This window comes from Mustela erminea, chromosome 18 (assembly GCF_009829155.1).
Source record: "Mustela erminea isolate mMusErm1 chromosome 18, mMusErm1.Pri, whole genome shotgun sequence".
NCBI classification, from domain to species: Eukaryota; Metazoa; Chordata; class Mammalia; order Carnivora; family Mustelidae; genus Mustela; species Mustela erminea.
The window spans coordinates 39850357-39876780 of NC_045631.1; the positions used below are offsets into that span (position 1 = coordinate 39850357).

The 26424-nt window shown below is 38.1% G+C and overlaps 1 protein-coding gene across 4 annotated transcripts in view; it reads right to left on the reverse strand.

Annotated features, from left to right (window-relative positions):
• IKZF3 (IKAROS family zinc finger 3) overlaps window positions 1–26424 on the reverse strand; it is an 87095-nt gene that overhangs the window by 34809 nt on the left and 25862 nt on the right. For 3 of the 4 annotated variants that reach the window (XM_032320779.1, XM_032320780.1, XM_032320776.1), the window contains exons 3-4: window positions 26319–26372; window positions 23850–23951 (exon numbers count right to left, since the gene is read on the reverse strand). In XM_032320779.1, coding sequence (XP_032176670.1) covers window positions 23850–23951; window positions 26319–26372 — 156 coding nt within the window. The remainder of the gene's footprint in view (window positions 1–23849; window positions 23952–26318; window positions 26373–26424) is intronic. The other variant, XM_032320777.1, reaches the window with a different exon arrangement.

Consider the following 26424-nt stretch of genomic DNA (forward strand, 5'->3'; position numbering starts at 1 on the left):
ATTAATCTTCGTGTTATTATCTGACTATAAAATAGATTATTCATTGACATAATAATAAAAATAATTTTAATAATTTCAGTATAATGCTTTACTTCCCCATTAGAACAAGAGGATATTTATTGCTTTTAATGACAGGAATATACTACATATCAGCAGTAGGTGAGATTCCCACTGCTCAGTTGGCCTAACTTTACTCTTCAGATATGTGGTTGGGTGAACTCTTCATCTACAGTTGTGAGTACTGAAGAACATGATGTGTGGAAGTTCCTTCTAAACTATGAAACAGTATATAAATGTAGTGACTTTTTCATTTCTGTCCATTGTAACTATGAACTCTTCCTATTGATCATGTAACCTATATATTATATTATTTTATATTTGTATTTCTGAGAAATAACAGCAATCCATTAGAAAATAATGAATGAAAATCTAAAAAAGATGCAGTTTTAGATGCTGCCCAAACTTACTAGAGATAGATTAAGGTATTTACGTGGTAGACGCTTCATTTATAAACCCAGAGGAAAAATATTATTTTTCTTTTATAATTCCTTTGTATAGAATATTCTATTTTTTGACAGAGTTCAATCAAAAAATTTAAAGCATATTAAAATATGCTACTTAGAAAAACTAAAAAATTATCACCCAAATACAGTTAAATTGGCTAAAAACATTCTGATTGTCACAACATCAACCTCAGGATCATATGTTAGGGAAGGAATGAAAATGTCTCCATATCTACAACATAACTTCCTGGTATGCATAGTATGTGTTGTGTTACATGGCAGTTAATTTATTCCCCACATAGATTAGGAGTATCTTCAAACAATGGGCCAGGTTTTGATAATATTTTGTGTCCCCAGAATCTGTCAGAGGACTGGCTTATAATAGATGTTAAATGAATGAATGAATGAATGAATGAACTCTTTGATCAGCCTGAATAAATTTAAGAAGAAGGCGGCCAGGCAGGGAAGAAGGAATAGGGCACTTTTCTGTACCATTCTCTAATTTGTCTACAACATTCTGAGGCTGATACATAGTATGCAGAATTTCTCCTCATGATACATAAGAAAAAGACACAAGCCCCATAGTGATAACCAGTCCTCTAGCTTACATCTTTGCCCATGGTGGTCAGCTTTTATCTCCACTATTCCCTGCTTTGGAATAAGATGCCATCCTTTGGAATAGGTTGACCAGTTCCTGCTTCTTGAACCTCTTCCCTCAGTTCTATTCCTGCCTGATTCTATTTCTACCTTACTTATTTCCTCTGTCTACTCCTCTTTTTCTTTCTATTAAGTGTCAATGGTCTCCTCAGGTCTGTTTCTTCAACCTTTTGTTTTCTCACTTTACATATTCTCCTGATCCAACCTTCTGTGGCTGATGACTCCAACATCTATATTTCCAGCCTAGTCTTCCCTGTTCAGTCCAACAGATATTTCCAATCACTTCTTAGATTTCTTACACTTGTTCCACACTCAACGAGTTGCAACCTAGCTCATTATTTCTCTCCATTTGACTTCTCTTCTAAATCTGCTCTTTCTGATAGTCCCTGTTTTCCCCCTCTACATAGTGGTTGCTTGATATCAATGTCTGTATATTATTCCACTCACACCCTTAACATGTAGTAGCACTGAGCCAGGCACACAATTTAGCAATTGCTTACCAAATGAACAGAAGGAAGGAAGGAAAGAGGGCAAGAAGGAAGGAAGGGGTGAATGATTATCCTGTTCTTTGCTTCAAATACAAAATTAAGGTTGGAGACTTTTTAAAAAAATTGCACATATTGCAATTTTGCCCAAGGCTAGCGTATTAGGCCACAGCAACAACAAATTGTATTTCTAACTTAAGGTATACCAACCTGACCTGAAGGGCATAAAGGGTTCTTGAAAGAGAGGAAAATTAATATTAGGATCAATAATGAAAAGATTCTTGCTCTTTTTAACATTAAATCAATTAAAACAGAATACATAAAAAATAATATAAAATTTACTATTTGCTACATATTAATACTCTTCCTCCTCTATGCTTCCTCCATTCTCTTCTATCTGGCTAAGAAACATGGAAGAGCTCAGCACTGATTTGTCCTAGGTGAATGTATAACACTAAAAGCCCATTAGGGAATAAGCTATCTTGTCACTGGAACAGGCTTGTCCCTGGGGGTAAAGTATAACAACTGCTTAACAGCTGCCCAGTAACACACTTCAAGGCTGCAAGCAAAGATGCATCCTTGCTCCACTAGAAACAGTGGAGGGAATATTGTCTGGAAGATTATAACTAGAAGGAATCTAGCCAGTAAACTGGAGTATAAGTTTTTCTTCATTTCAAAAGGCAACTTCCAATGATCACGAATAGAGGGGTTTGTACTAACGGTATTCAAATAGCACCAGAATGGGTACTGATAATTACAAGGAAAAGACAGTATAGTATTTCACTCTTATTTTGCCCACTGAAAATGGATTTGAAAAAAAATTTTTTTAAGTTCTGATGAAAGAGCACAGGCTTTGGAGTAAGATGACATCTAGGTTCAAGTTGTACTCTGCCTGTATGATCTCAGCAAGTCACTTGATTTCTGTGAATTTTCTCACTTGTGCAATGATGATATTATCTACCCTTAACAGGGTTGTTACTGTAATTACATTAGGCAAAATAATGTACAGAAATATAGCATAGTAGCTGACACATATTATCTTCATGACCTTGAATTAGGCAAAGATTTCTTAGATATGATATCAAAAACATGAATCATAAATGAAAACATCTTATAATTCAATAGTAAGTCAAATAATCCAATTAAAAACGTGAAAAATATTTGAATTGACATTTTACCATAGAAATTATACAAATGAGCAATCGGCAAATGAAATTATGTTCAACATCATTAGTAACTAGAGAAATGCAAATTAAAACCACAATGAAATGCCACTTCACACCCACTGGAATGGCTATCATCAAAAAGACAGACAACAATGAGTGTTGGTAAGGAGGTGGAGAAAATGGAACTGTAATCTGCTGCTGGCGGGAGTGTAAAATGGTATAGTCATTTGGAAAAAAATTTGGCTGATAGCCTTCTGAAAATGTTTCTAACAATCCCTGACTCCTAGTATTCGTATCCTTGTACAATCTCTGCTCCTTGAATGTGGTTTGGACCTGGATGATTTGCTTCTAATTAAAAGACCATGGTGGGGCACCTGGGTGGCTCAGTCAGTTAAGCATCTGCTTTCAGCTCTGGTCATGATCCCAGAGTCCTAGGATCAAGCCCCGTATTGTGCTTCCTGCTCATTGTGCTTCCTGCTTCCTCTCCCTCTGCCTGCTGCTGCCAACTTGTGCTCTCTCTCCTTTTCTCTGTGTCAAATAAATAAATAAATAAAATCTTAAAAAAAAAAAAAAAGAACATGGCCAAAGTGATGGGAAATCACTCCTGTTGTTAGATTATAACTGTGACTTCCATTTTGTTCTCACTCTTTCCCTGGTGCTTCTCGTGTGCTTCTCTGACAAAGTACGCTAGGGAATCCACATGGCAAAGAAGTGAAGGCTGTCCTGGCCAACCTACAGTGAGGAAATGAAGTCTAGTCCAATAACTGTCAAGGAACTGAATCCTGACAATGACATGAGTGAGTTTGGAATTTTATCCTTCCCTAGTCAAACCTTCAGATAAGACCACAGTCTGGGTCAATACCTTGACTGCAGCTTCATAAGAAGCTGAGGACCCAAACAAATCATGCCTGTATTCCTGAGATAATCAATTTGTATTGTTTTAAACTGCTAAGGTTTGTTATATAGCAATCAATAACAATATAGATGTTTCTTATAAAATTAGACATAAATTTATCATACAACCCAGCAGTTTGACTTCTAGGTATCTACCCAAAAGAAATGAAAACTTATGTCCACACAAAGACTTGTACACAAATATTCATGGCAGGATCATAAGAGCCAAGAAAATGGAAATAGAAGGCCTACTATTTCACAAATTAATAAACAAAATGTATTTTATCAATACAGTAGGATACTGTTCAGAAATAAAGAGAAACGAAGTACTGAAACATGTAACAACATGGACAAAGTTAAAAAAAAGAAATATGCTATGCAAGTGAAAGAAGCCATAAGCAAAAGATTATATACTATATCATTCCTTTTGGGGTGCCTGGGTGGCTCAGTGGGTTAAGCCTCTGCCTTCAGCTCTGGTCATGATCCCAGGGTCCTGGGATCAAGTCCCATCAGGCTCTCTGCTCAGCGGGAAGCCTGCTTCTCCCTCTCTTCCTGCCTGCCTCTCTACCTACTTCTGCCTACTTGTGATTTCTCTCTCTGTCAAATAAATTTAAAAATATATATATATATATAAATATATAATATGTAAATATATAAATATATAGTATAGAAATAAATATTTTAAAAAACAAAACAACAACAAAAAAACCTGTATCATTCCTTTTATACAAGATGTCCAGCAATCGTAAATCTATAGAGACAGAAGTCAGATTAGAGGTTGCCTGGGGCTGGGAGTAAGAATGGGGATTCACAGCAGACCAGAGATTTTTTTTTTGATGATAGAAATGTTCCAAAACAGTGCTAGTTGCACAGTTCTGTAAATTTACAAAAAATTCTTGACTTGAACACTTAAAGGTATGTGAATTAAAGCTGTTAAGGGAAAAAACTCAATAAGTATTAAAAAAAAAAAAAAAACCGGGGTGCCTGGGTGGTTCAGTGGGTTAAGCCTCTGCCTTCAGCTCAGGTCACGATCTCAGGGTCCTGGGATCCAGCCCCGCACTGGACTCTCTGCTCAGCAGGGAGCCTGCTCCACAGCCCCCCGCCACCTACCCCTCTGCCTACATGTGATTGTTCTCTCTGTCAAATAAATAAATAAAAATATTTTTAAAAAACCCAACAACTGATATTTAGCTACACTGATACTGACTCTGTCTTAAGAGGGTAAAGTTTAGTTACTTATTTACCAACTATTACAAAAAGCATTGTGACAAGTGTAGCTTTTGGTCTACGATTGAGCCTTTATGACAAATCCTCATGAGACTATCTTTAACCCCTTTTGTTCCCATGTAACTAAAATCATGTCCTTTTCACAGAAATTAATAAGTGTTGTGTTAAAAAAAAACAAGGTGCATCTGTTACTTGGCAGTAGGGAAGACTTCTAAACCAATTCGAAGAGTTGGCCTCACAGGACATTTCTCATACTTAACTATTTTATTATCAACTTCAGAGAACACCTAAGTAACTACTGATTTTGCAATTTTCCTAAGTTGTGCTAGAATCCATAAAGATCCTGATTTTCTAATTACATTATTTCTTTATCATATTTTGTACTTTTATGTTTTCATGTCTCACTTTCTATTCTGTTAATAATTTAGTGCCTTACTAGGCTATGATTATTAATCAATGAGCACTATTCCTGACCTACAAGTCAGCAGTAGTATAAAATCACATGGGGAAGCTCTCTGAGGGTTTACTCAGTGATATGAGAGTTTAGTTCTCCCATGAGAAAAGAAAAAATAAAGAAATATCTTTTTTATATCATCTCAGAGACGGAACTAGTACAACCTGAAGTATTAGACCCAGAAAATCAAGATGATTGTAAGGAACAGTTCATAACAAAATGCCAGGAATAGTCCTGGGCTCCAAGCAATTAAGGGACGTAATAAAGGGACAGTAAATTGTGTCCAAATTTTGGTGAATGAGAAGTATGGCCATAAGCTTAGACTAACTTAAGAGAAGCTAATAAAGAGCCTTTCCTGTTTTCTCTAGGGCTGCTATGAACTTCCTTACGGGTAACAAAGGCATGACTAGGATTTCTGCTTCTATAGACGCAGGTGCAAGAAAGCCTGGTTCTAACAAATCTTGTCAATGTTTTTAATGCCACCAGACTGACTAATATAGTGAAATATCTACCACGATCCCATTTTTACTTATTCACTTGACATAATTAAATAATCTATTAAGGGTAAGGTCACAAATTATTTTTAATTATTAAACCATCGGTCTCCATATGTTACTGTTTAGACAGCATCACCCCCTGCAGAATAGAGTTTTCAAGACTGTCATTTCTACAGCCTCAAATCTAGATCCAATTGCAGTCAGTTAAAAAGCAGATTTCAACCACACAGCTGAATGAGAAAACATCTGGACCTAACCAGTCAGAATGAGAAAGGTCACATGTTAAATCCAGATAATCTTGTTTATTGGTGTTTGAAGGTTATACACCAAGGGCTGGATTACCAGGGTCCTCCTTTAGGCTTGGCTCTGACATCTTCACTCATCTGCTGTGTGTGTGACACTTTAAAATCCAAAGCTTTCAAACTACTGTGCTGTCAGTCACCTCCAAATATAATCTTCCTAATTCTAAGCCTGAATACTACATCAACCTATTATTAGACTGCTGAGTATTAGGCGCTAAATTAGATGCCATATAACAGAATCATCAGGGGTAAATGCTGTCTATCTATTCTTTAAAAAACTGTTTTCAGAATTTCCATCTGGAATTTTTCTATGGATGAAGCATCTGTAACTTTCTTTATCAAAATTAAGAAAAAGGCCTTTGATTTACCCATAAATAAAATCAAAAGTTTGCCCTACGATAGCTTTCAGGTTAGTGAGAAAGGAGGATTATGCCTATTTCATGATTTTTTATAACAAGTATATGTTATTTTATATACATACAGAGCCGATCCAAAATTCTTTATGTTGGAAGCTGTTCTATAGACCATTACATATGGAACTATTATAAAAACAACAAAGTCTAGAAGCTGTAAGACCTTATATACCTTGGTCAGAGCTTTTTAATCTTTTGAGTTATGGACTTCTATGAGAACTGTACTCTTGGCCTAGATAAAATACACACATGCCCATAAACACAAAATTTCATATAGTTTTGAGACATTTCCCAAACCTTGAGATTTCAGGTTGAGAATCTTTGTATTAGGCCTTTAAATAGGCTGAGGCTTAAACTGAAGGCTCCTCTGTGCTACACTGTCTATACTTTATATGACAGGGGTTGGTCTTCAAATTATTGGCTCAAGTACCCTAAAAAGAATTTTTGAAAAGTTATGTTTCTTCCTTATACACAGCAGACATTAAGTGGAAATCAAGTTGACATCTACAATTTTTCACCATAGTTTAAACATTTTCTAAACAAATACAAATTTTGTTACTATAAATAATAATGATTTAAACTGTTAATGCACTCTTTGAAATGTTTCCAATGAAATATAAATATTAGTAATTTGATTTACTCCATCATAAATTTAAAAATATATAAATAAGTTTAAAAAAAATCAGAAAAATTTCTCCCTGAACTTCTATATCCGTTTCACTTTCCCCATTGAACTTCATCCTTAGGTACTGTTCTTTAAAGATTTATTTATGAGAGACAGAGAGAGAGTGCATGCACACACACGCACATACACGCCTTTGCACTTATGTGCATGCAACTTGGGGGAAAAGAGATTCTCAAGCAGACTCCTTAAAGAGCACCAAGCCCTACATGGGGCTCCATCTCACAACCCTGAGACTATGACCTGAGCCGAAATCAAGAATTGGATGTTTAACTGATTGAGTCACCCAAGAGCCCCCTTACGTACTGTTCTTTCTTTCTTTTCTTTTTTTTTTTTTAAATTTATTTGACAGACAGAGATCACAAGTAGGCAGAGAGGCGGGCAGAGAGAGGAGGAAGCAGGCTTCCTGCTGAGCAGAGAGCCCGATGCGGGGCTCGATCCCAGGACCCTGGGATCATGACCTGAGCTGAAAGCAGAGGCTTTAACCCACTGAGCCACCCAGGCACCCCACATACTGTTCTTTTATTTTTATTTTTATTTATTTATTTTTAAAAGATTTTATTTATATATTTATTTGATAGAGAGAGATGACAAGCAGGCAGAGAGGAGGGAAGCAGGCTCCCTGCTGAGCAGAGAGCCCAATGCGGGGCTCCATCCCAGGACCCTGGGATCCTGACCCGAGCCGAAGGCAGAGGTTTTTAACCCTCTTAGCCACCCAGGCGCCCCATATACTGTTCTTTTATGCCTGAATCTTTATTGCTCATCCTATCATACTTTTCTACAGCAACAACAATATATGTATGTATAAATAAAAATATTTGTTAATATGAAGTGCTAGGGGTAGAAAAATTTCTTCTGGATTGAGTTATTATAATTATTAGCATATAATTGATTAAAACCATATAGGTATGTTACAAATCTTTATGAATAATTATTAAATATAAAAAGTAAAATTTGTTGGGAATGTATCTTTTTAAGATTTTATTTTATTTATTTGAGAGACAGAGAGAGAAATGAGAGAGAGAGAGCATGAGAGGAGAGAAGTCAGAGGGAGAAGCAGACTCCCTGCTGAGCAGGGAGCCCAATGTGGGACTCGATCCTGGGACTCCAGCCAGTATCATGACCTGAGCCGAAGGCAGTTGCCCAACGAACTGAGCCACCCAGGTGCCCTGGCAATGTATCTTTTAATGAGATGGATGGAGGAGGAAGGATTTACAAAAGTTTGATTAAAGAAGTTATCTAATTGATCCTTTATGTGGCATCTTGGAAATATTTACACATTAGGGCAAAGAGTAAGGTTTGGGATAGGTGAATGATGTGTCCTTCTTTTATAAGAAGGATAATTGTGAAGGATAATGAGAAGGATCATTGTGAATGGGGAGATGGGGAAGAAGAACTTTAACTATAGCAGTCTTACAAGGCAGATCAGATTTAGGAAAGAGAACATACTGAAGTTGAAACCCCTGGAAATTGATTCACTTAAAATTATCCACACCCACTTAATCCTTGAAAAGTCTTCCCGTATCTCAGTTTGATGGCTAAAAGAGACCCAATGCCAAAATGTATTCACATGTGCTTCCTTACTCTGCTTAACTGACTGACAGTTATTTAGTGAGCACTTAGAACAAAGCAGGGGATGAATGGATAAATGGATGGCTGGATGGTAAGGCAGAAAGAAAAATGGATAAATACTGAGTATTAACTATATACCCCAAATTCTGGCATAAAAGAATAGTACCACTGAAGAAGATTCTACCCTTGCCATGTTGTCAGCTCATTGGTAGACAAAGTACAGTAAGACCCTGTCACAATGCAATATGTATAAAATTGGATATAACAGAACTTGTACTTATAGGAGCAAGTTAAAATTCTTATGTTATGGGATTCAGAAAGAAGTAACTGACTCATGATTACTTGGGACATTGTAAGTTTAAGGTATGGTCAGTTGTGTCTAGTCTAAACCTCACTGTTGTTGCTTTGTGCTTTTTGTAACCATATCTACCAAAAAACTCCTATTATTTCATTAACTTTAGAGTAATGTGATCCTCATTCTTTAAAGATAAAATGTACTTTTCTCATCTCCAACACTGTTTTCCTTCACGCAATTTACCAAAGAAAAAAGAAAAAGGTCCCCTCTGACAAATTATGAAAAATGATGAGCTAGGGAGGCAGAACAGGATTTCATTCAGTCCTCAGTCTGGTGGTGTGCTAGCAAGTGCTCAAAAACCAACTCAGAGTTGGGGGAAGGGCTTATTTGTAGCATTTGCTGATGTCAGTGTTATAAATACCATGGCTGAATTCAAACTACCAACGTGAAGCCAGCCGGCTGACAAAATTCCTGAAAGTTTAATAAGCGATTATGAGCTGACTCAGGCACACCACTGGGATTCCTCACTTATTCCTCAGCAGGTTGCCTTCGTGTGATTACCAAATTGCACTAGAGTACACAATGGCCCAGGTCACCATGCCCGGTGCCAAACTTAGTTTGAGAAGCTGAACTTGCAAGGCAAGATGAGATGCTATGAATTATCAGGCACACATGGGTGTTTCATGCACACAGCTAAAGAACTGGACCGGAATTTACATTTTATTTTGCACCTTGTTTCTACTCCAAGGAGATACAAACACTATTGCTCCACAGTTTAAAAAAAAAAAAAACACACACAAAAGAAAGGGGGAAAGAGTCTTCAAGGACCCACTAAGGACAGTGAGCAGATCCATTTTTCTGTCAACCATTACAATTATCCATTCCTCCTTTGCAGATGCCAAATATTTTCCTATTAAGTTCCTTTTAGTTCTCTGTGCTACACAGCTTGGTTTAAAAAAGAATTAAAAAAAAGAATCCAGAGATGTTTTTTGTTAAAAAATTCACGGAGGTGTTCTGTCACCAAAAGAACATACCCGTTTGACACAGTAGAAACGGTAAAGCCTCTGCCCATTGTGAGCACTTACAGAAATCCCCTGTGAGTGAACTTCTGCAGCAAAGCACTGCTGATTTTGTAAGATAACCCCTGCATCCCATAAGCGACAGGTCTTGATCTGGGCTTGAGAGATGTAATATTTTGATAAAAAACGGCACTTCCTTTTGAAGCATATATTTGCGTGTGCTGAGCAGTACCACTGGAACCTCAGTGAGCGCCTCGGCGAGGCTCACTTGGTCTCTCCCAGCTCGCTCCAGCCATAGACCCCTCCTTCACACATCTAAATGTAGCAGTAATTAGCATCCATAAACCACAAATGTGGCTTGGGTTTTCTGCCTCCCCCTTTCAGAAGCATCAAAGTAGTTTTTATTTCTCATGAGCGCAAAAATGTTGTACACCTCTGAAGAGACAGACTTTGACATGGAAAGCTACTGAAGACAGGAGCTGTATCTCCTGAGGTGGGAAGAATTTCTTTTCAGCAGACTTTCTTTTTTTTTTTTTTTTAAGATTTTATTTATTTATTTGACAGAGAGAAATCACAAGTAGATGGAGAGGCAGGCAGAGAGAGAGGAAGGGAAGCAGGCTCCCTGCTGAGCAGAGAGCCCGATGCGGGACTCGATCCCAAGACCCTGAGATCCATGACCTGAGCCAAAGGCAGTGGCTTAACCCACCGAGCCACCCAGGCGCCCTTCAGCAGACTTTCTAATTAAATTTTTTATCTTTGATCTAAGGTATCACAATAGAAAATAACACTGTACAAATAATTAAAAAGCAATCTATTTCATCTATTTTATTTCAGGCATATTTGATAGTTGTAAAGATGAGAGAGAGAAAAAGTATATTCTGTTGAAGCGCCTCCCCAAAATTCATGTTTGCCAGGAAATTGAGAATGACTTTTGTAGATGTTATTAGGTAAGATGAGATCACACTGGATTAGGGTGGGCCCTTAATCCAATGACTGCTCTCTGTATAAGAAAAGGAGAAGAAGGCCCCTGAAGGAGATGGAGGTTGGAGTCACGCTGCCACAAGTCAAGAACATCAGGGGTTGCTGGGAGCCAGCAGAAGCTAGACAGAAGCAAGGCAGGATCCTCCTAGAGCCCTTAGAAGGAGCATGGTCATGCTGATATCCTGATTTGAGACTTCTGACCTCTAGCCCTGAAGTCCAGTGGCTTTTATTTTATTGTGTTCCTTGGGGAACATGGGGCCCATACAAGCAATAGGGATATTCTTTCTTACAGTATGTTATAAATATTTCTTTAACTTCTGCTTTTGACCTTAAGGTATCTCAATGACATTTTAGGTCCAACACAAAGGTCCCAATGTCCTTTGTATTAAGTGAAGTGCCTATGGTACCCCTGCATTCATCAAATTGCTAAACAAAACTAAAAGACTTGGAGATCCTAGGTTATTTCCTACTGTTCAAGATTAGTCTGATGAGGGTTGTGGTTGGTCACTGAGAAGAGAAATAATAATAGTTCATAGGAGTCAATGGCCAGGCTTAAAAAAGAACTCTGAACCTCTTCATTTCTTGTGTTTTTAATCCACTTAGATTACATTACTTTATAAGGTAGGTATTTTTACAAAGATATAAATGTGGGCTATTAGGGCTCTTTTTTTCAAAAAGCTTATAATGTAATGGGGTGAAAGTTTGTCATGCACAGTTTCAAACACAGTATAATTAGGTGCTTAAGCAAGTACTAATTAAACACACTCCAAAAACTCAGTCCTAAGACTACACTTGAGGGAGCTGAGATAGTACAAGGAGGTCTCATGGAAGAAATAAACTTGAATTGATGTAAATATCTCCAGTGTATTAGTCTATTAGATTTAAATTTTCAAGAAGAAACAATGAACCAACTAAAACCAACTAAGAGGTAACACATTTAATCCACAGATCATTTTATTTGTGACCAATTAATTTACATAAGGAGCTAATCTATGTATAAGATAAACAAAGCTGTTAGTGATATATATTTTTTCTCTTTACAAAATAATAGCGTTAGACTCCCCATTGATGTTCTTTTGAAATATTTACATGATCATTGTTCCTTCAAGGAGCAAAAACATTCTTAACTCATCACACAATAAATGTTACATCAGGCCAAGAGTCAGCAAACTATGATCTAAAGGACAAATCTGACTCACTGCCTGCTTTTGTACATAAAGTTACTGGTATACATATGGCCATGCACACTCATTTATATATCTTCTATGCTGTTTTACAATACAATAGCAGAATTGAGATGCTGCAACAGAGATCATTTGGTCAAAGCCCAAGATATTTGCCATCTGGCCCATTACAGAAAAAAATTGCCAACTCCTGCACTAAACTCATAGGAATATATAGTTTTAAAAAAAATCATCTCTGGGTCGTGAGTTGGAGCCCCACATTAGGCCTGGGGATTACTTAACACAACAAAAACTCTAAAAAACGGTCAATATCCGGATGATAGGAAACAAGTGAATTTATGTTAAATATTAATATCTTTTAGAAGTTTTTTTTTTCTGAATATTTTTTGTTTCTCACCCAATACTTCTAGTTGGGTAAACACTTTTTCCCCCTAAAAAATTTAGTTTTCTTTCCATAAGAGAAAAGTAAAGTGAGCACTTTTAATCTTCTATAAATAATTTTCTAAAAGCTGGAAACTTAGAAAGATACAGATGACATTTCATTTTCTTTAACATATAAATCAGACATGATTACAATATTCTGAGTTTAAAACATTCTAGGACAGATCTTAATTTCTAAAACTTTTTGGAGAACTTAAAAAAATGCTTTCATTAAACTTAAATAGAATAGGATCCTCTAAAGCATGCTTTTAGATAGCTAAATTTCCTTTAAAGGTATAATTATAATTATCTTTTCTTTTCTTTTTTTTTTTTAAAGATTTTATTTATTAATTTGACAGAGAGAAATCACAAGTAGATGGAGAGGCAGCCAGACAGAGAGAGAGAGAGGGAAGCAGGCTCTCTGCTGAGCAGAGAGCCCGATGTGGGACTCGATCCCAGGACTCTGAGACCACGACCCGAGCCGAAGGCAGCGGCTCAACCCACTGAGCCACCCAGGCGCCCCTCTAATTATCTTTTCTTAAAAGATTTTTATGTATTTGAGAGAGAGAGAGAATGAGCAGTAGGGAGGGTCCAAGGAGGGAGAGAGAAAGAGAGAGAAAAGCAGACTCTCTGCTGAGCAGGAAGCCCAATGAAGGGCCTGATCCCAGGATCTGGAAATCATGACCTGAGCTGCTTAACCGACTGAGCCACCCAGGCACCCCTAAGTCTAATTATCTTTGAAAGTATAATCCTAATTAGTTTTAATGTTTCCCTATGCTGAATGTAACAGTAGTACTTTATTATGCAACACACATAACTTCTTCCAGGCAATGCTACTTTCCTTTTTTTTTTTTTTAAAGATTTTATTTATTTATTTGACAGAGATCACAAGTAGGCAGAGAGGCAGGCAGAGAGAGAGAGAGAGGAGGAAGCAGGCTCCCTGCTGAGCAGAGAGCCCGATGCGGGGCTCGATCCCAGGACCCTGGGATCATGACCTGAGCCGAAAGGCAGAGGCTTTAACCCACTGAGCCACCCAGGCGCCCGCTACTTTCCTTTTTTTTAAAAAAAATATTTATTTGAGAGAGAGCGAGAGCGAGAGCATGAGAAGGGGGAGGATCAGAGGGAGAAGCACACTCCTCACTGAGCAGGGACCCTGACTGGATCCCAGGATTCCAGGCTCATGATCTGAGCTGAAAGCCATTGCTTAACCAACTGAGTCATCCAGGTGGCCCAATGCTACTTTTCAGTTCTATTATTTTACAGTTTAGCATGTATAACTTGTATCTACTGATCATATTTTATGTTTTTAAAAAGTAGAGTCCTAGTAACAATCTTTCCAAAGGTATATGACTCAGATTAAGTGCCAACATTAATAGTAATCAGTTTGGAGCTTAATTGTGAAATAAAGGATTAATCTTTTAAAGCTAAAGTCAGCCTGTTCGTTTCTTTTCTTTTTTTTTTTTTAAGATTTATTTAATTTAGAGAGAGAATGTAAGTGGGGGGAGGGAAAAAGGGAAAGGGAGAGAATCTCAAGTGGACTCCCAACTGACCACAGAGCGGGAGCCCAACTTGGGGCCTGATCTTGCAACCCTGAGATAATGACCTGAGCAGAAATCAAGAGTCGGATGCTTAACGAACTGAGCCCCTCAAGTGTCCCTCATTTCTTTTTAAATCAGGGTTAGTGGAAAAAGCCATTTCTTCTGTTTTTCCCAAATTATTTAGAATGACTGATTATATCTTCTAGTCTCTACCAAGAAATGTTACAACACTCTTAGATCCCTAACAACTGGGAAAAATACACTGATACTCCATTCATCAACTGACATAGAATTGGAGGTAAGGAGATTGAAATGACATTGGAAGCTATAACAGTCAAAGATGATCCAAAACGAGTGGACCACAGAGGCTGAATGTCTCTTTTTTCTCCTTGGATGTACTCCTGGAACAGGGTCAAAATGCAGAGGCCTAGAATCTATTGTATGGATTCCTATGGAAGTGCTATATCCACATGGGTTTTTACAATATTTCTTTTAAATTCCTACTATTAAATGGAATTGTTTGGGTTTTTTTGTTGTTATTGTTTATATTTGAGTATTTATTTATTTTAAAGATTTTATTTATTGATTTGGGAAAGAGAAAGAGTGTACAAGCCCGGGCAGAGGGTGTGGGGCAGAGGCAGAAGGAGAGAACGAAGCAGACTCCCCACCAAGCAGGAAACCCAATGTGGGACTTAATTCCAGGACCCTGGGATCATGATCTGAGCCGAAGTAGCTGCTCAACCAACTGAGCCACCCAGGCATCCCAATATGTTCATTTGAATATTTAATCTGGTGCTTACTTCAGAAGCAAGTATACTAAAATTGGAATGATTGAGTATTTAATTTTCTGTGTTTTTTTTCTGACCACCTGAAAACATAAAATGCATAGGCTACTTCTGAATCCAGAGTGACTTCTAACATAATTATAAATTTCCAGACCAAAGGTCCAAACATAAACTTAATGGCATCACCTATCAAAATTCAGAAACCCTAACTCAGAAAAATACAAGCCAAAGGCAGAGTTATCACTTGCTTCATTATGAGTATGACTCCATGGATAGCATCTTCAAGAGGTTGCAGGGTGAAGTTGGTAGAACATTGTATGCCTTTCCTCAGCACAAATGACCACATCCTGTGCCAGGCAGCATTTTTCGTCTCTGTGGTTAAGAACTGGTACAAATGAATGTATAGCTAGGCAGAGCTGGAATGTTAGTTGAAGCTGTGATTTGAATCTCAGAAGTTTTAGACATAGAACTATATTTCTTGGTCCCTTAAGAATCTAAAACAAAAGAAAAAGATCTTGAGAAGGCCAAGTACTATTCTAAGTGTTGTAAATACTAGCAGTGAAAAAGCCCAAGACCTTGGCTCATAAAAGATAGAGAAAGACAATAAAGAAATAAATAAAACTCCAAAATTATCCATGGTAAGTGCCACGCAGAGAATTAAAATAGGGAATGTGTTAAAATAGTGACTGGGTTGTCAGGGAAAATCTTTTGAAAAAATGACATCTAAGATGAGATCTGAGTGACATTCATAAAGTAATAGTGATCAGATTTATCAACATAAATATTAGCATAAAATGTGTGCAATGTTAATATAAATATAGTGCTCAGAATTCACAAAAAAACCTAAAAGAATTCCATAGTGCTGACAAAGACTATCTTTGGGTGGTAGGGGGAGAGGTAAGTTTTTCTTTTTTCATTCTATGAACTTTCTAAAAGGTGGTAAAATATTAAGCCATACTTAGTCTTTGTCCGCTGTTCCTGACAGAGTTGCTAAAACCCTTGGAATTTCCCAAGGGTTAGGAGTGTCTTTTGTTATTCATAACGAGCTCCATTCAATCACACCTGAGTTTTCGCTAATGAACACCTATCACCGGATCACCGGGAAGAGCTCCAACCACCATCCTCTGGGAGGGGGAATGGGGACTGGAGATTGAGCTCTATGAAAACTCTTGAACAATGAGATTCAGAGAGTTTCTGGATTGGTGAACACATCAAGAGGATGGAGGGTTGTGTGCCCAGAGAGGGCATGGAGCTCTCATGAAGTTGTATCCTTTATAATAAACTAGTAATAGGAAGAAAAATGCTTTCCTAGATTCTGTGAGTCATCCTAGCAACTTATCAAACCTGGGGTGGATGGTGGCGGAAAACCCTGCATATGTAGCCAAGCAGGACAGAAGTGCTGGTAATGTGGAGACCTGGTAGCTTCAACTGGTGTCTAAAGTGAGTGCCGTCTGGGGCACCTGGGTGGCTCAGTTGGTTGAGTGTCTGCCTTTGGCTCAGGCTGTGGTCCCGAGGTCCTGGGATTGAGCCCCCATCAGGCTCCCGGCTTAGTGGGGAGTCTGCTTGTTCCTCTCCCTCTGCCCTCCCCTTTCCCCTGCCTATGCTTTCTTCCTCTCTCTCTCTCTCAAATAAATAAAATTTTAAAAATAAAATAAAGTGAGGTCACTGAGCCCTTCAACTGTGGGTTCTATGCTAACTCTAGGAGTTATTATTACAAGAACTGAATTGAATTTTTGGATGCCCATTTGGTGTATGGAGAAATTATTGGTGTTGGAAAATAAATCCCAGAATTGGTGTCAGGGGTGGGATTTATTAAAACAATCTGGGCTCATGGAAACATGTGGTTTGGGAAGAGAAAAGAAGAGCAAGGAAGGAGGAACCTCTGATTCCTGGCCACATGGTCACCCATGTTATGGAAAAGGAGCTGTGTTGTGATCAGTGACTAAAGGTAAAATTACCAAGGGTTTTCAGAGATGGATCTCCTTCCTGTGGAGCTGGATCACTGTGCATAAGGAAACGCAAACTAACAAGGAAAAAAGTTAGATTGGTTACTGTTATCTGAATTAACTAAAATGAAATGAAAAAAGATTGTTAGATGAAACCTTGATGTTGGACCAAGCTCAGACTTCAGTCACTTTAAGCTTCAGATACTAAGCTCAAAGCTGGCCCAAAAGGTAAAATTTTGAGGGAACAATAAAGAGTACCTCTAAGGCCTCTGGTCACCAAAAAGATAGTTCACACAGTTGGAGGGCAAAATCGAGGGGATATAGTGTGAAAGGGCTGGGCTGTCTCATTTTGTGAATCAGTATCATTAGCTCCTGAAGAACCATTACTAAAATGGACAGTAAGAGTGACTAATTTAGGGACGCCTGGGTGGCTCAGTGAGTTAAAGCCTCTGCCTTCAGCTCAGGTCGTGATCCCAGGGTTCTGGGATTGAGCCCTGCATGGGACTCTCTGCTCAGCAGGGAGCCTGCTTCCTCCTCTCTCTCTCTCTCTGCCTGCTTCTCTGCCTACTTGTGATCTCTGTCTGTCAAATAAATAAATAAAATCTTTTAAAAAAAGAGTGACTAATTTAGGGGAAGTGTATTTGGTTTTGATTCTATAGAGAAGAAAAGCATGTTTGGGTTGATATCCAACCCACAGCACGCTATGGAATAATCAGATGGCTGTATGTGATCCAGACGCACAGCAGCCTTGTAGATTAGATGAAAGCCACTGTTAGAGTCAGTTTTTTACTCTGAGAAGAGGACTATCTGACTCCCTCTATAAATGCCAGTGGAACATCCAGATGAAACAGCTGATAAACTTTGTATGTAAGCCATATGGGACTGGCTTTATGATAACAGAGATATTAATTCATTAAATGTGCCTGTTCCCAAGGTCATGATAAATGCTGGGGGTGTTATAAGAATGTGCATATTGGATATGGTATGGTAAAGTTAGTAAAGCCATAGGAGGAGATGAGGACAAAGATTGGAAGGAAGAAGTTTATTATATTCACAGGACCCATAGAGGGGTAGTACCCTCACAGGGCTGGAAAGCACCAGTGTCAGTCAGGAGGCAGAAAAGAGCAGTTAAGGATATCCTAGGCCAGAGTTTTTACTGGAGTTTCTGAGAAAAGGCAAGGCAGGCAGAGTAAACAGTTTAGGATTGGCTGCTTTGAATAATCCTGGAAGACTTTGGGACACAGAATGGTCTTTAGTTACCTGATATACTTGGCTGTGGGATGATTTTGGGCAGGGAAATATTAGCTTGGTATATGAGAAATAGGTAAGGAGATAGTTGGGAGGTACAGGCTCGGGACTGATTGGTTTGTATATGAAAAGCATGATCCTGGTTAACCCTTCTGCCATCTGTAAGAATTGGCTACCCCTGGGAAAAGCAGTCTTTTCCCTGGTCTATAAAAGCCTCAAATATCAAAGCGTACAAAAATAAGACAATACAATTAATAAAACTGGTCCTATGATGAATGGATTCCAAAGAGACAAACACAGAATCTAAGAAAACACAAAATAGGGAGCCCCTTTTGTATGGGTACCCCATGTAACCTTCCTACTCCAAAATCAAGCAACAGTAGAAGAAACCAGAGTGAATCTGCAGTCTTAGCTTCCCCTCTTGGGTTTTACAGAGGCTAATGAAAACATTAAGTTAATTAATGAGAAAATGAGGAAAGGCAGAAGGGAGAATCAAGGGACTTGTCCCAACAAGGTGGAAAATTGTAAATGGTTACTAAGAAATAAGAAGAATAAAGGAAACATTGGTTAAGGCCAAAACAAAGAAAAAGAAAGAAAGGGGAGAGTCAAAGGACTCATTTCAGCAGGGTGAAAATCTTTAGATTTTTATTAAGAAACAGGATAAAGGAAACAGACATTGAAGGGTTTGAAACAAAGATCTTAAGACAACACTGTGCAAGACTGGGTGGACCAGACTTCTTCCATTAAAGCGCCCAAACAAGTCCACTCTATTTATTCCAGTGTAGAGGAACTTACAAAGCCAAAAGACAAAGATTACAAACAGAAATCTGATCTGAAATTAGCTAAGGCAATAGGCAGATTAATCTTTGTTATGACAAAGGGGATAGGGCTCAGCCTCTCACTAGGGATGAAAAGCCTTCTGCACATGAAAGGGTAAAATGGTCAGGGGGTGGAGAAGAAAATTTTCTGGGACTCCCTGACATGGCAACCTCATCCACTGTGGTATCAAAACTTGTTAGTGGGGTGCCTGAGTGGCTCAGTTGGTTGAACGACTGCCTTCGGCTCAGGTCATGATCCTGGAGTCCCAGGATCGAGTCCCGCATTGGGCTCCCAACTCCATGGGGAGTCTGCTTCTCCCTCTAACCCTCCCCTCGCTCATGCCCTCTCTCACTGTCTCTCTCTCAAAAAAAAAAAAAAAATTTAAAAACAAAACAAAACAAAAAAACTTATTAGTGAAGCCCATCAGGAATATTCACTTTGAGAGAATATAGAAATGTTTAAGGGTTGATAGGATTAAGGTGGAAGCTTAGATGGAAATAGGAATGTTTAAATAGGCTCTATGTGAAGAAATTGTGTCTCCTTTACCTGAAAGTATTATAGAATGGATATTTGTCTGACTGGGGAACATCTCCCTTACCTCATTTTATAAAACCAAAACCTGTTGATAGGTCACAGTTAGGAACGGAAGGGTTGAAGGATTAAGACAAAAGTCTGGAGGAAAGCTAGTATGTTTGAAGCGGCTGCATCTCTTACCTGAATGTCTTATGGCCGTGGATATTGTGTGTGACTAGGGAATTAACTGTTTCTATAAAACAGAAGGCATGTAAATCTGTCCTATTAATTCAAAATGCTAAATGGGGATGGATGAGATTGCCCAAGTCCACAGTGTAGATGAGAAGTGGCAGTGCTGGGTGGGGACAGAGTCTGTGTGGTAGCTCTATGTGGAGCATAAACTGGGGTTTATGGAAAAAAGCCTGAAATTGCTTCCCAGCAGCTGTTAGGACTATGGGATGGAGAATTCCATTTGAAGGGCAATTAGCAGCCTGCTATTGGACATTAACTGAAACTTCCCCTATGACTGCAGTACAAAAACAGTCTTAACATCTGGAAATACACATACTGTCTTAGGTGATGTCACAGAAATGCTCTAAGGCTTTTGGGAGAGCAATGCCCAGGAGAGTTCCATAATAAGACAGAAATGGTTTATACAGGATTATGCTACCTGAGGCATGCAAGCAGGAGGTACTCACAAGCAGAGAGTCTTTCCCCCTAGGGACCGACTTCGGAACAATGTGAAGCTATATCATTACTTGGATGGTGCATGATAGACAGCTGTGACTGAACAACAAAGAGCTGCTTGGTTTATGGGTGGCAGTCCCAAGGTAAATGAAAAATGTCCTGTTTGGAAGACCACCACTCTGACTGAAGTTGGAAAAACAAATCAACTCTGTGGATGAATTCCGTGCTGTTTTCCTAGCAGTGATGGAGGAATAGAACAATGACAAAAGCCTCTGTCTACATTTTGGGTTTTACCTGAGTCATGGGTGAGGGCCAGTGGCCTGGCCATAGGGATAGGCAGAAGGAAAACTGATCTTTTAAAGGGATGCCCTTTGAAAGCATGACCATACAGAAATTTGAGGGGTACATTAAAGTAGGACATGTTGATGCCCATCAGAAGAATCCCCTTCCAGGCTTGGAAGGTCATTAGAACCAAGTGGATATCACACTGTACTTATTTGAAGTGACTACCTGGGTTCATAAAAGGAGGAGGCATTTGGGGACCACGGCAATACAGAGGGCTGAATCTGGACATATTCCCTTTGCACTCAAAATGCCATCAAGAGAGACAGAGGCAGCCTATGTCTAAGGGAAAGAGTCCTCAGAGGGAAGGCCCCTCCCACTAGCAAGTAAATTATACTGAACCAATGCCAATAACCAGGGTAGAAGGGCTACAAATGGGTTTTAGACATTGATTCTGGACTGTGCATTGCTTACCTGGTGGTAGGTGCAAATGGTCAGAGTATTAACAAAAAAATGGATTGGAAGATACTGTACCAATTTGGACCACCAAATCACATTTCTTTAGGACAAGAAATACACTTTACAGTCTATAATATTAAATGACAGGCAGAGAGATATTGTCCTCAGAAGAATAGTTTCATAGAGAATTGGAATAGGCAGCTGAAACGTTTAAAACAGGGAAACTTGTAGGCACGAAGGGCTTGTGTATGTCTTTAAGAATGTGTGCTCACACTCAACATGAGCAGGGCTAAGGGCGTATCCTCACTGATGGATTCCTGTTTTTCTGGTGGATCTGGGGAAGAGGGTTGGGGGAGGGCACTAATGTGACTATGCAATTTCTTTCCATGGGGGGAATATATTGGTATGATTATAATTCTTCCCAAGGGGAGAGGACACTGGTTTGATTACCATACTTTTTTCTTTCACTCAACTTTTTTTTCTTCATCACCTCAACTTTCTCTTTCCTACTTGTTGGAGTAGTCATGGGATACGGCTGCAACAAGTACTGGAAACAAAATGATTCTCAGGCAAGAAACCATAACTACAGTTTTAAATCTTTATGTTGGAATAGCTAAAGGCCTGATAGGGCAGGTTATACCTTCACTCCATTTGCCCAAACTGAAGATAACAGTGAAACCAGCTCTGCTGCTAGTGGTATAAAGATTCAGCAGGTTTTGTACCTGAGTACCTCTACCCTGTAGGAACAAGAATGGATTGAGGGGGAGGCACTTGCTAGACTAGTATTGCTGCCTGCAATCTAGACCAGCACAGCCATTAAACCTAAAGTTCCTTCCAAACATGGAAAGGTTCAGGTAGAAATTAAGACGGAATAGTAGCTGAGGGTAAAGAAATGAATCAAAATGAATGAAATGAATCAAAATGAAATGAATCAAAGGGTAATGAAGGAAATCCAGTATTACATTAAAATTTCAAGAGAGGCTCAGAGTAAGATGATAATATATATTGTCTCTCAGTTCAATTATACCAGATGTTGAAAAGGGGAAGCTATATATTGCGGAGACCAGTCCTGTTTTTGGAACCTGACAAAATCAAATGGAAGCCTGCAAATCTAAGTGGCCTCACCCTGGGAGACATTTTCATATGATATGATGATGGGCTGGAATAATTATTATTTTTTAAAATTTTTTATTTTTTATAAACATATATTTTTATCCCCAGGGGTACAGGTCTGTGAATTGCCAGGTTGGGCTGGAATAATTATTAATGACTGAATGTGACTGTAGTAATGTGTCAGTTCCTTGACTTTATTTATTTTTAAAAGATTTTATCTATCTATCTAACCTATCCATTCATCCATCTATTCATTTATTTAAAGCCCACGAGCAGGGGGAACGGGCAGAGGAAGAAGGAGAGAGAGCATCTCAAGCAGCCTCTGCACGGAGCATAGAGCCAGACACAGGGCTTGACAGGGGCTCAATCCCATGACTTTGAGATCATGATCCTGATAACCCACTGAGCCAGCCAGGCACCCTACCAGTACCTTGACTTTTACAATCCTTTTGCTGTAAGAGATTCATGGTCAAAGACCAGTAGGTAGCTTATGGTAAAATACAAAAATATATTTGGTCTTTGTCCTAGGTTCAGGGCACAGGAGTTCCCCAAACCCTTGGAATTTCCTGAGTGATAGGAGTATCTTTTGTTATTTATAACAATCTCCTTTTGATCTCATCTGAGTTTATGCTAATGAGATGACTTCGGGTAAGGACCTTAGATAACTTTAGGACAGGATGGTCACCAGAAAGACAAAGTGATGGGGTGGGATGGACTGAAGACGGAGCTCTATAAAAATTCTTGAACAATAAGTTTCAGAGAGTTTCTGGGTTGGTGAACACACCAAGACGATGGGAGGGTGGTGTGCCCAGAGAGGGTGTGGAAGCTCCATCCCCTCCTACTTCATACCTTGCCCTATGTATCTCTTCCATCTGAGTTTTATCCTTTGTAATAAACTAATAATAGTAAGTAAAGTGTTTTCCTAGATTCTAGCACCTTATTAAAATTGAAGGTAGTAGTTGTGAAAAACCCTGCATATGTAACCAAGCTGGACAGAAGTGCAGGTAATGTGGAGACCTGGTAGTTTCAACTGGTGTCTAAAGTGAGGGCAGTCTTGGTGGGACTGAGCCCTTAACCTGTGGGTTCTGTGCTAACTCCAGGAGTTAGTAAGAGAATTGAATTGGATTGTTGGATGCCTAGTTACTGTATGAAGAATTGGAGAACTGGTTGTTGGTGTTGGGAAATACCCCAAACTTTCTCTAATAAACATTCCTTATTTTTAAAATGGAAAAGAGTCAAATACACATTTAAAAAATGAAGTTGGTATACTTGAACTCTGAATAAGCACCTCAAATTCTCAAAGTTTGCTGATATCCTTTGGCAAATAATTAAATATTAATTTCTAAAAAATATTTTTAAATAGCTCTAAAATATTTTTTAGAAATTAATATGAAAGTGAGACAGAGTGGGTGAGAAAGCACAAGCAGGGGGAATGGCAGAGGGAGTGGGAGAAACAGACTCCCCGTTAAGCAGGGAGCCCAATGTAGGGCTCCATCCCAGGACCCTGATATGACCTGAGCCAAAGGCAGACACTTAACCAACTGAGCCACCCAGGAGCCCCTAAATACTAAGCTTATAAAATGAAGAAAACTTAATTACTCCCAACTCAATCCATAAATCCATGTTTTCCTTGGGAGATCCTGATTTCTTCTATATATTAAGCCTCAACCATATCTGTAACTATTTTTAGTCCATAAAAATGACTCACCTCCTAGATCTTCATCTTCATTGGTTGGGCCTTCTGCATTGTCCACATTTTCTGTTTCATGTGGTTTGGTTAAATCATAGTCATTCAAAATCACTGGGTCTTCTAGGAGATAAAAAGAATTTTAACCGTGTAGACCAACTTTAAAGGATTTTTACAATATAAAATTTTTTATGTAAAAATGTAATATTTTTATTAAGAAGCATCCCATTTTAGCATAATCTCTTAATGACCCAGTATCCCTTTCATATATACCCCAAGTGGAATATATGTGAAAACTCTTGAGGTTCAGAAATATGCCCAGGGTGCACCCGAGTTAAAATGCATTCACGTTCTTTCCTGGCAGAAATTCTCTCTCTTTTGGGATGTCTCACAATATTCAGTAGAACACGACTGCTATTTATGAACAAGAAGCATTTATGTAGTGTTGAGAAATACTGAGCTCAACAACACTGGCATAACCCAATTTGGGAAACATGTTTTCCTGAGAGAAAACCATAAGCAACAGTATATCAAAACTTATTTTCCTTTTCTGTTCACATTATAAATGTGATTCTGAGGAAGATGTATTGACCCTCGTGTTCCTTTATTTCCTTGAACATTTACTAAATGCAGACAAGGCTACAGATATGAGTAAGTCATAATTCCTGTCCTTAAGGAGCTTATAATTTGCAGATGTAGATAAGACAAGATCATAACTATAATGCAAGACTCAGACAAGAGATAATACAGGTCTATAATGTAGACTCAGACAAAGGAGTAAGGGAAATATAACATATTACAGGAGTTCATAAGTGAAAGGGAACAGACATAATAAAAGCATGCTTATACAAATAGCAAAGATATTAAAAATCAAGTTTAATAGAACTATATTTAAATATATTTGTATATTATATAAATACTGATAATATTAGATATTAGAAAAAAAGGAATATGTAGCTGGTATTATTTCATATTCAAACATGGTAGCTTAAAAAGATGTTATCAAAAGAAATAAACTAAAAATTCATTCACTTTCTATCAAACTCCTAATGTCCTTCCTAATGTTCAATGAAATATTTATTGAATAACAATTACATACAACAAATAGTCAAAGATACTGAATCCTATGGCTTTTAAAGCTAGGTGAAGTAGGAGAAGTGACTAGAAACTTTGGGGTGGCATTCCTTTCAGTTGCACCCTTGACTGAACACATGGAGCAGGACTTTTGCTGGAATCCAGTAGTAAAATGGAAACATATTTCATAAAATCCATGATGAAGAAGTGCTAAAAATATGGTTATCATGGACTCGTGTTTTTATTTATAAACACATTAAATTGCTCATTTCTGCATGTTGTAATATATACTCTGTGAACTCTAAAACACTATTCTAAATAGTAGCTCACTTTTCTCAAGCTCAAAATGACTAATATAAAGTGCACACCTGAACAACTAACATGAGGTACAGGTTCAATTAAAATATAAGGTTATAATTGACAATATAACTGACAAAAAGATACTTGAGTGATAAGTTTTGTAATATAGCATAAATTTTTATCCAAAGTGAGTTAATCAATCTAGAAAACATAGAACTTATTTTTAGGAAAATATTTTAAATGTTTATAGTTTATTTTGGAGCAGGAGTCAGCAAACTATGGCTTGAGACCCAAATCTAGCCATGACTTGTTTTTGTATGGGCCCAGGAGGTAGGAATGGTTTTTATATTTTTAAAGGGTTATTTAAAAAGTAATATGATAATTGACTCTCTTCTTGATTTATTTCACTCAGTATAATCTCCTCCAGTTATCACGTGGTTTCACTTACTTGTGGAGCATAAGGAATAACATGCAGGACATTAGGAGAAAGAAAGGAAAAGTGAATTTGGGGAAATCAGAGGGGGAGATGAACCATGAAATACTCTGAGAAAAAACCTGAGGGTTTTGGAGGAAAGAGGTGTGGGGGGTTAGGTGAGCCTGGCAGTAGGTATTAAGGGGGCCACGTATTGCATGGAGCACTGGGGATGGTGCATAAACAATGAATCTTGGAACACTGAAAAAATAAAATAAAATTTAAAAAAATAAATTAAAAGGGATATGAAACAGAGACTATATATGGCCCACACAAAGTCTAAAAATGTACTAACTTTCCCTTTACACAAAAAGGTTCGCTGACATCTATCTATAGTGAAAAGCACAGGTAGATAAAACAGGAGCTACTACACCATTCAACAAAAACTGTCTTTATTTAAACCAGTCCATTAAAAAAAATTTTTAAGGAAAAAAAACAACAGTGATCAACATTAAGTAGGGTGTGATTTGGCCCAATAATGCCAAAGAATTTATGTAATCTAAATGGATGAGTTATTTTTGTGTCAGAAAGAGACAACCAAATTTTTTCCAACATACTTCCATAGCATTTTTACTGTGATCAGAATATTCTTCTACCTTTGGTAATTTCCGTAAAGATATATTTCTAGAAAGACCTGATGTTACCTGTGGACACAGACTGTTCCTGAGTGCTTTTCAGTTCCACATTTGGTTTTGTATCTGAAAATAAAAAGGATTATAAATATTAGCTACTTAGAGTAAATTTTTTTCA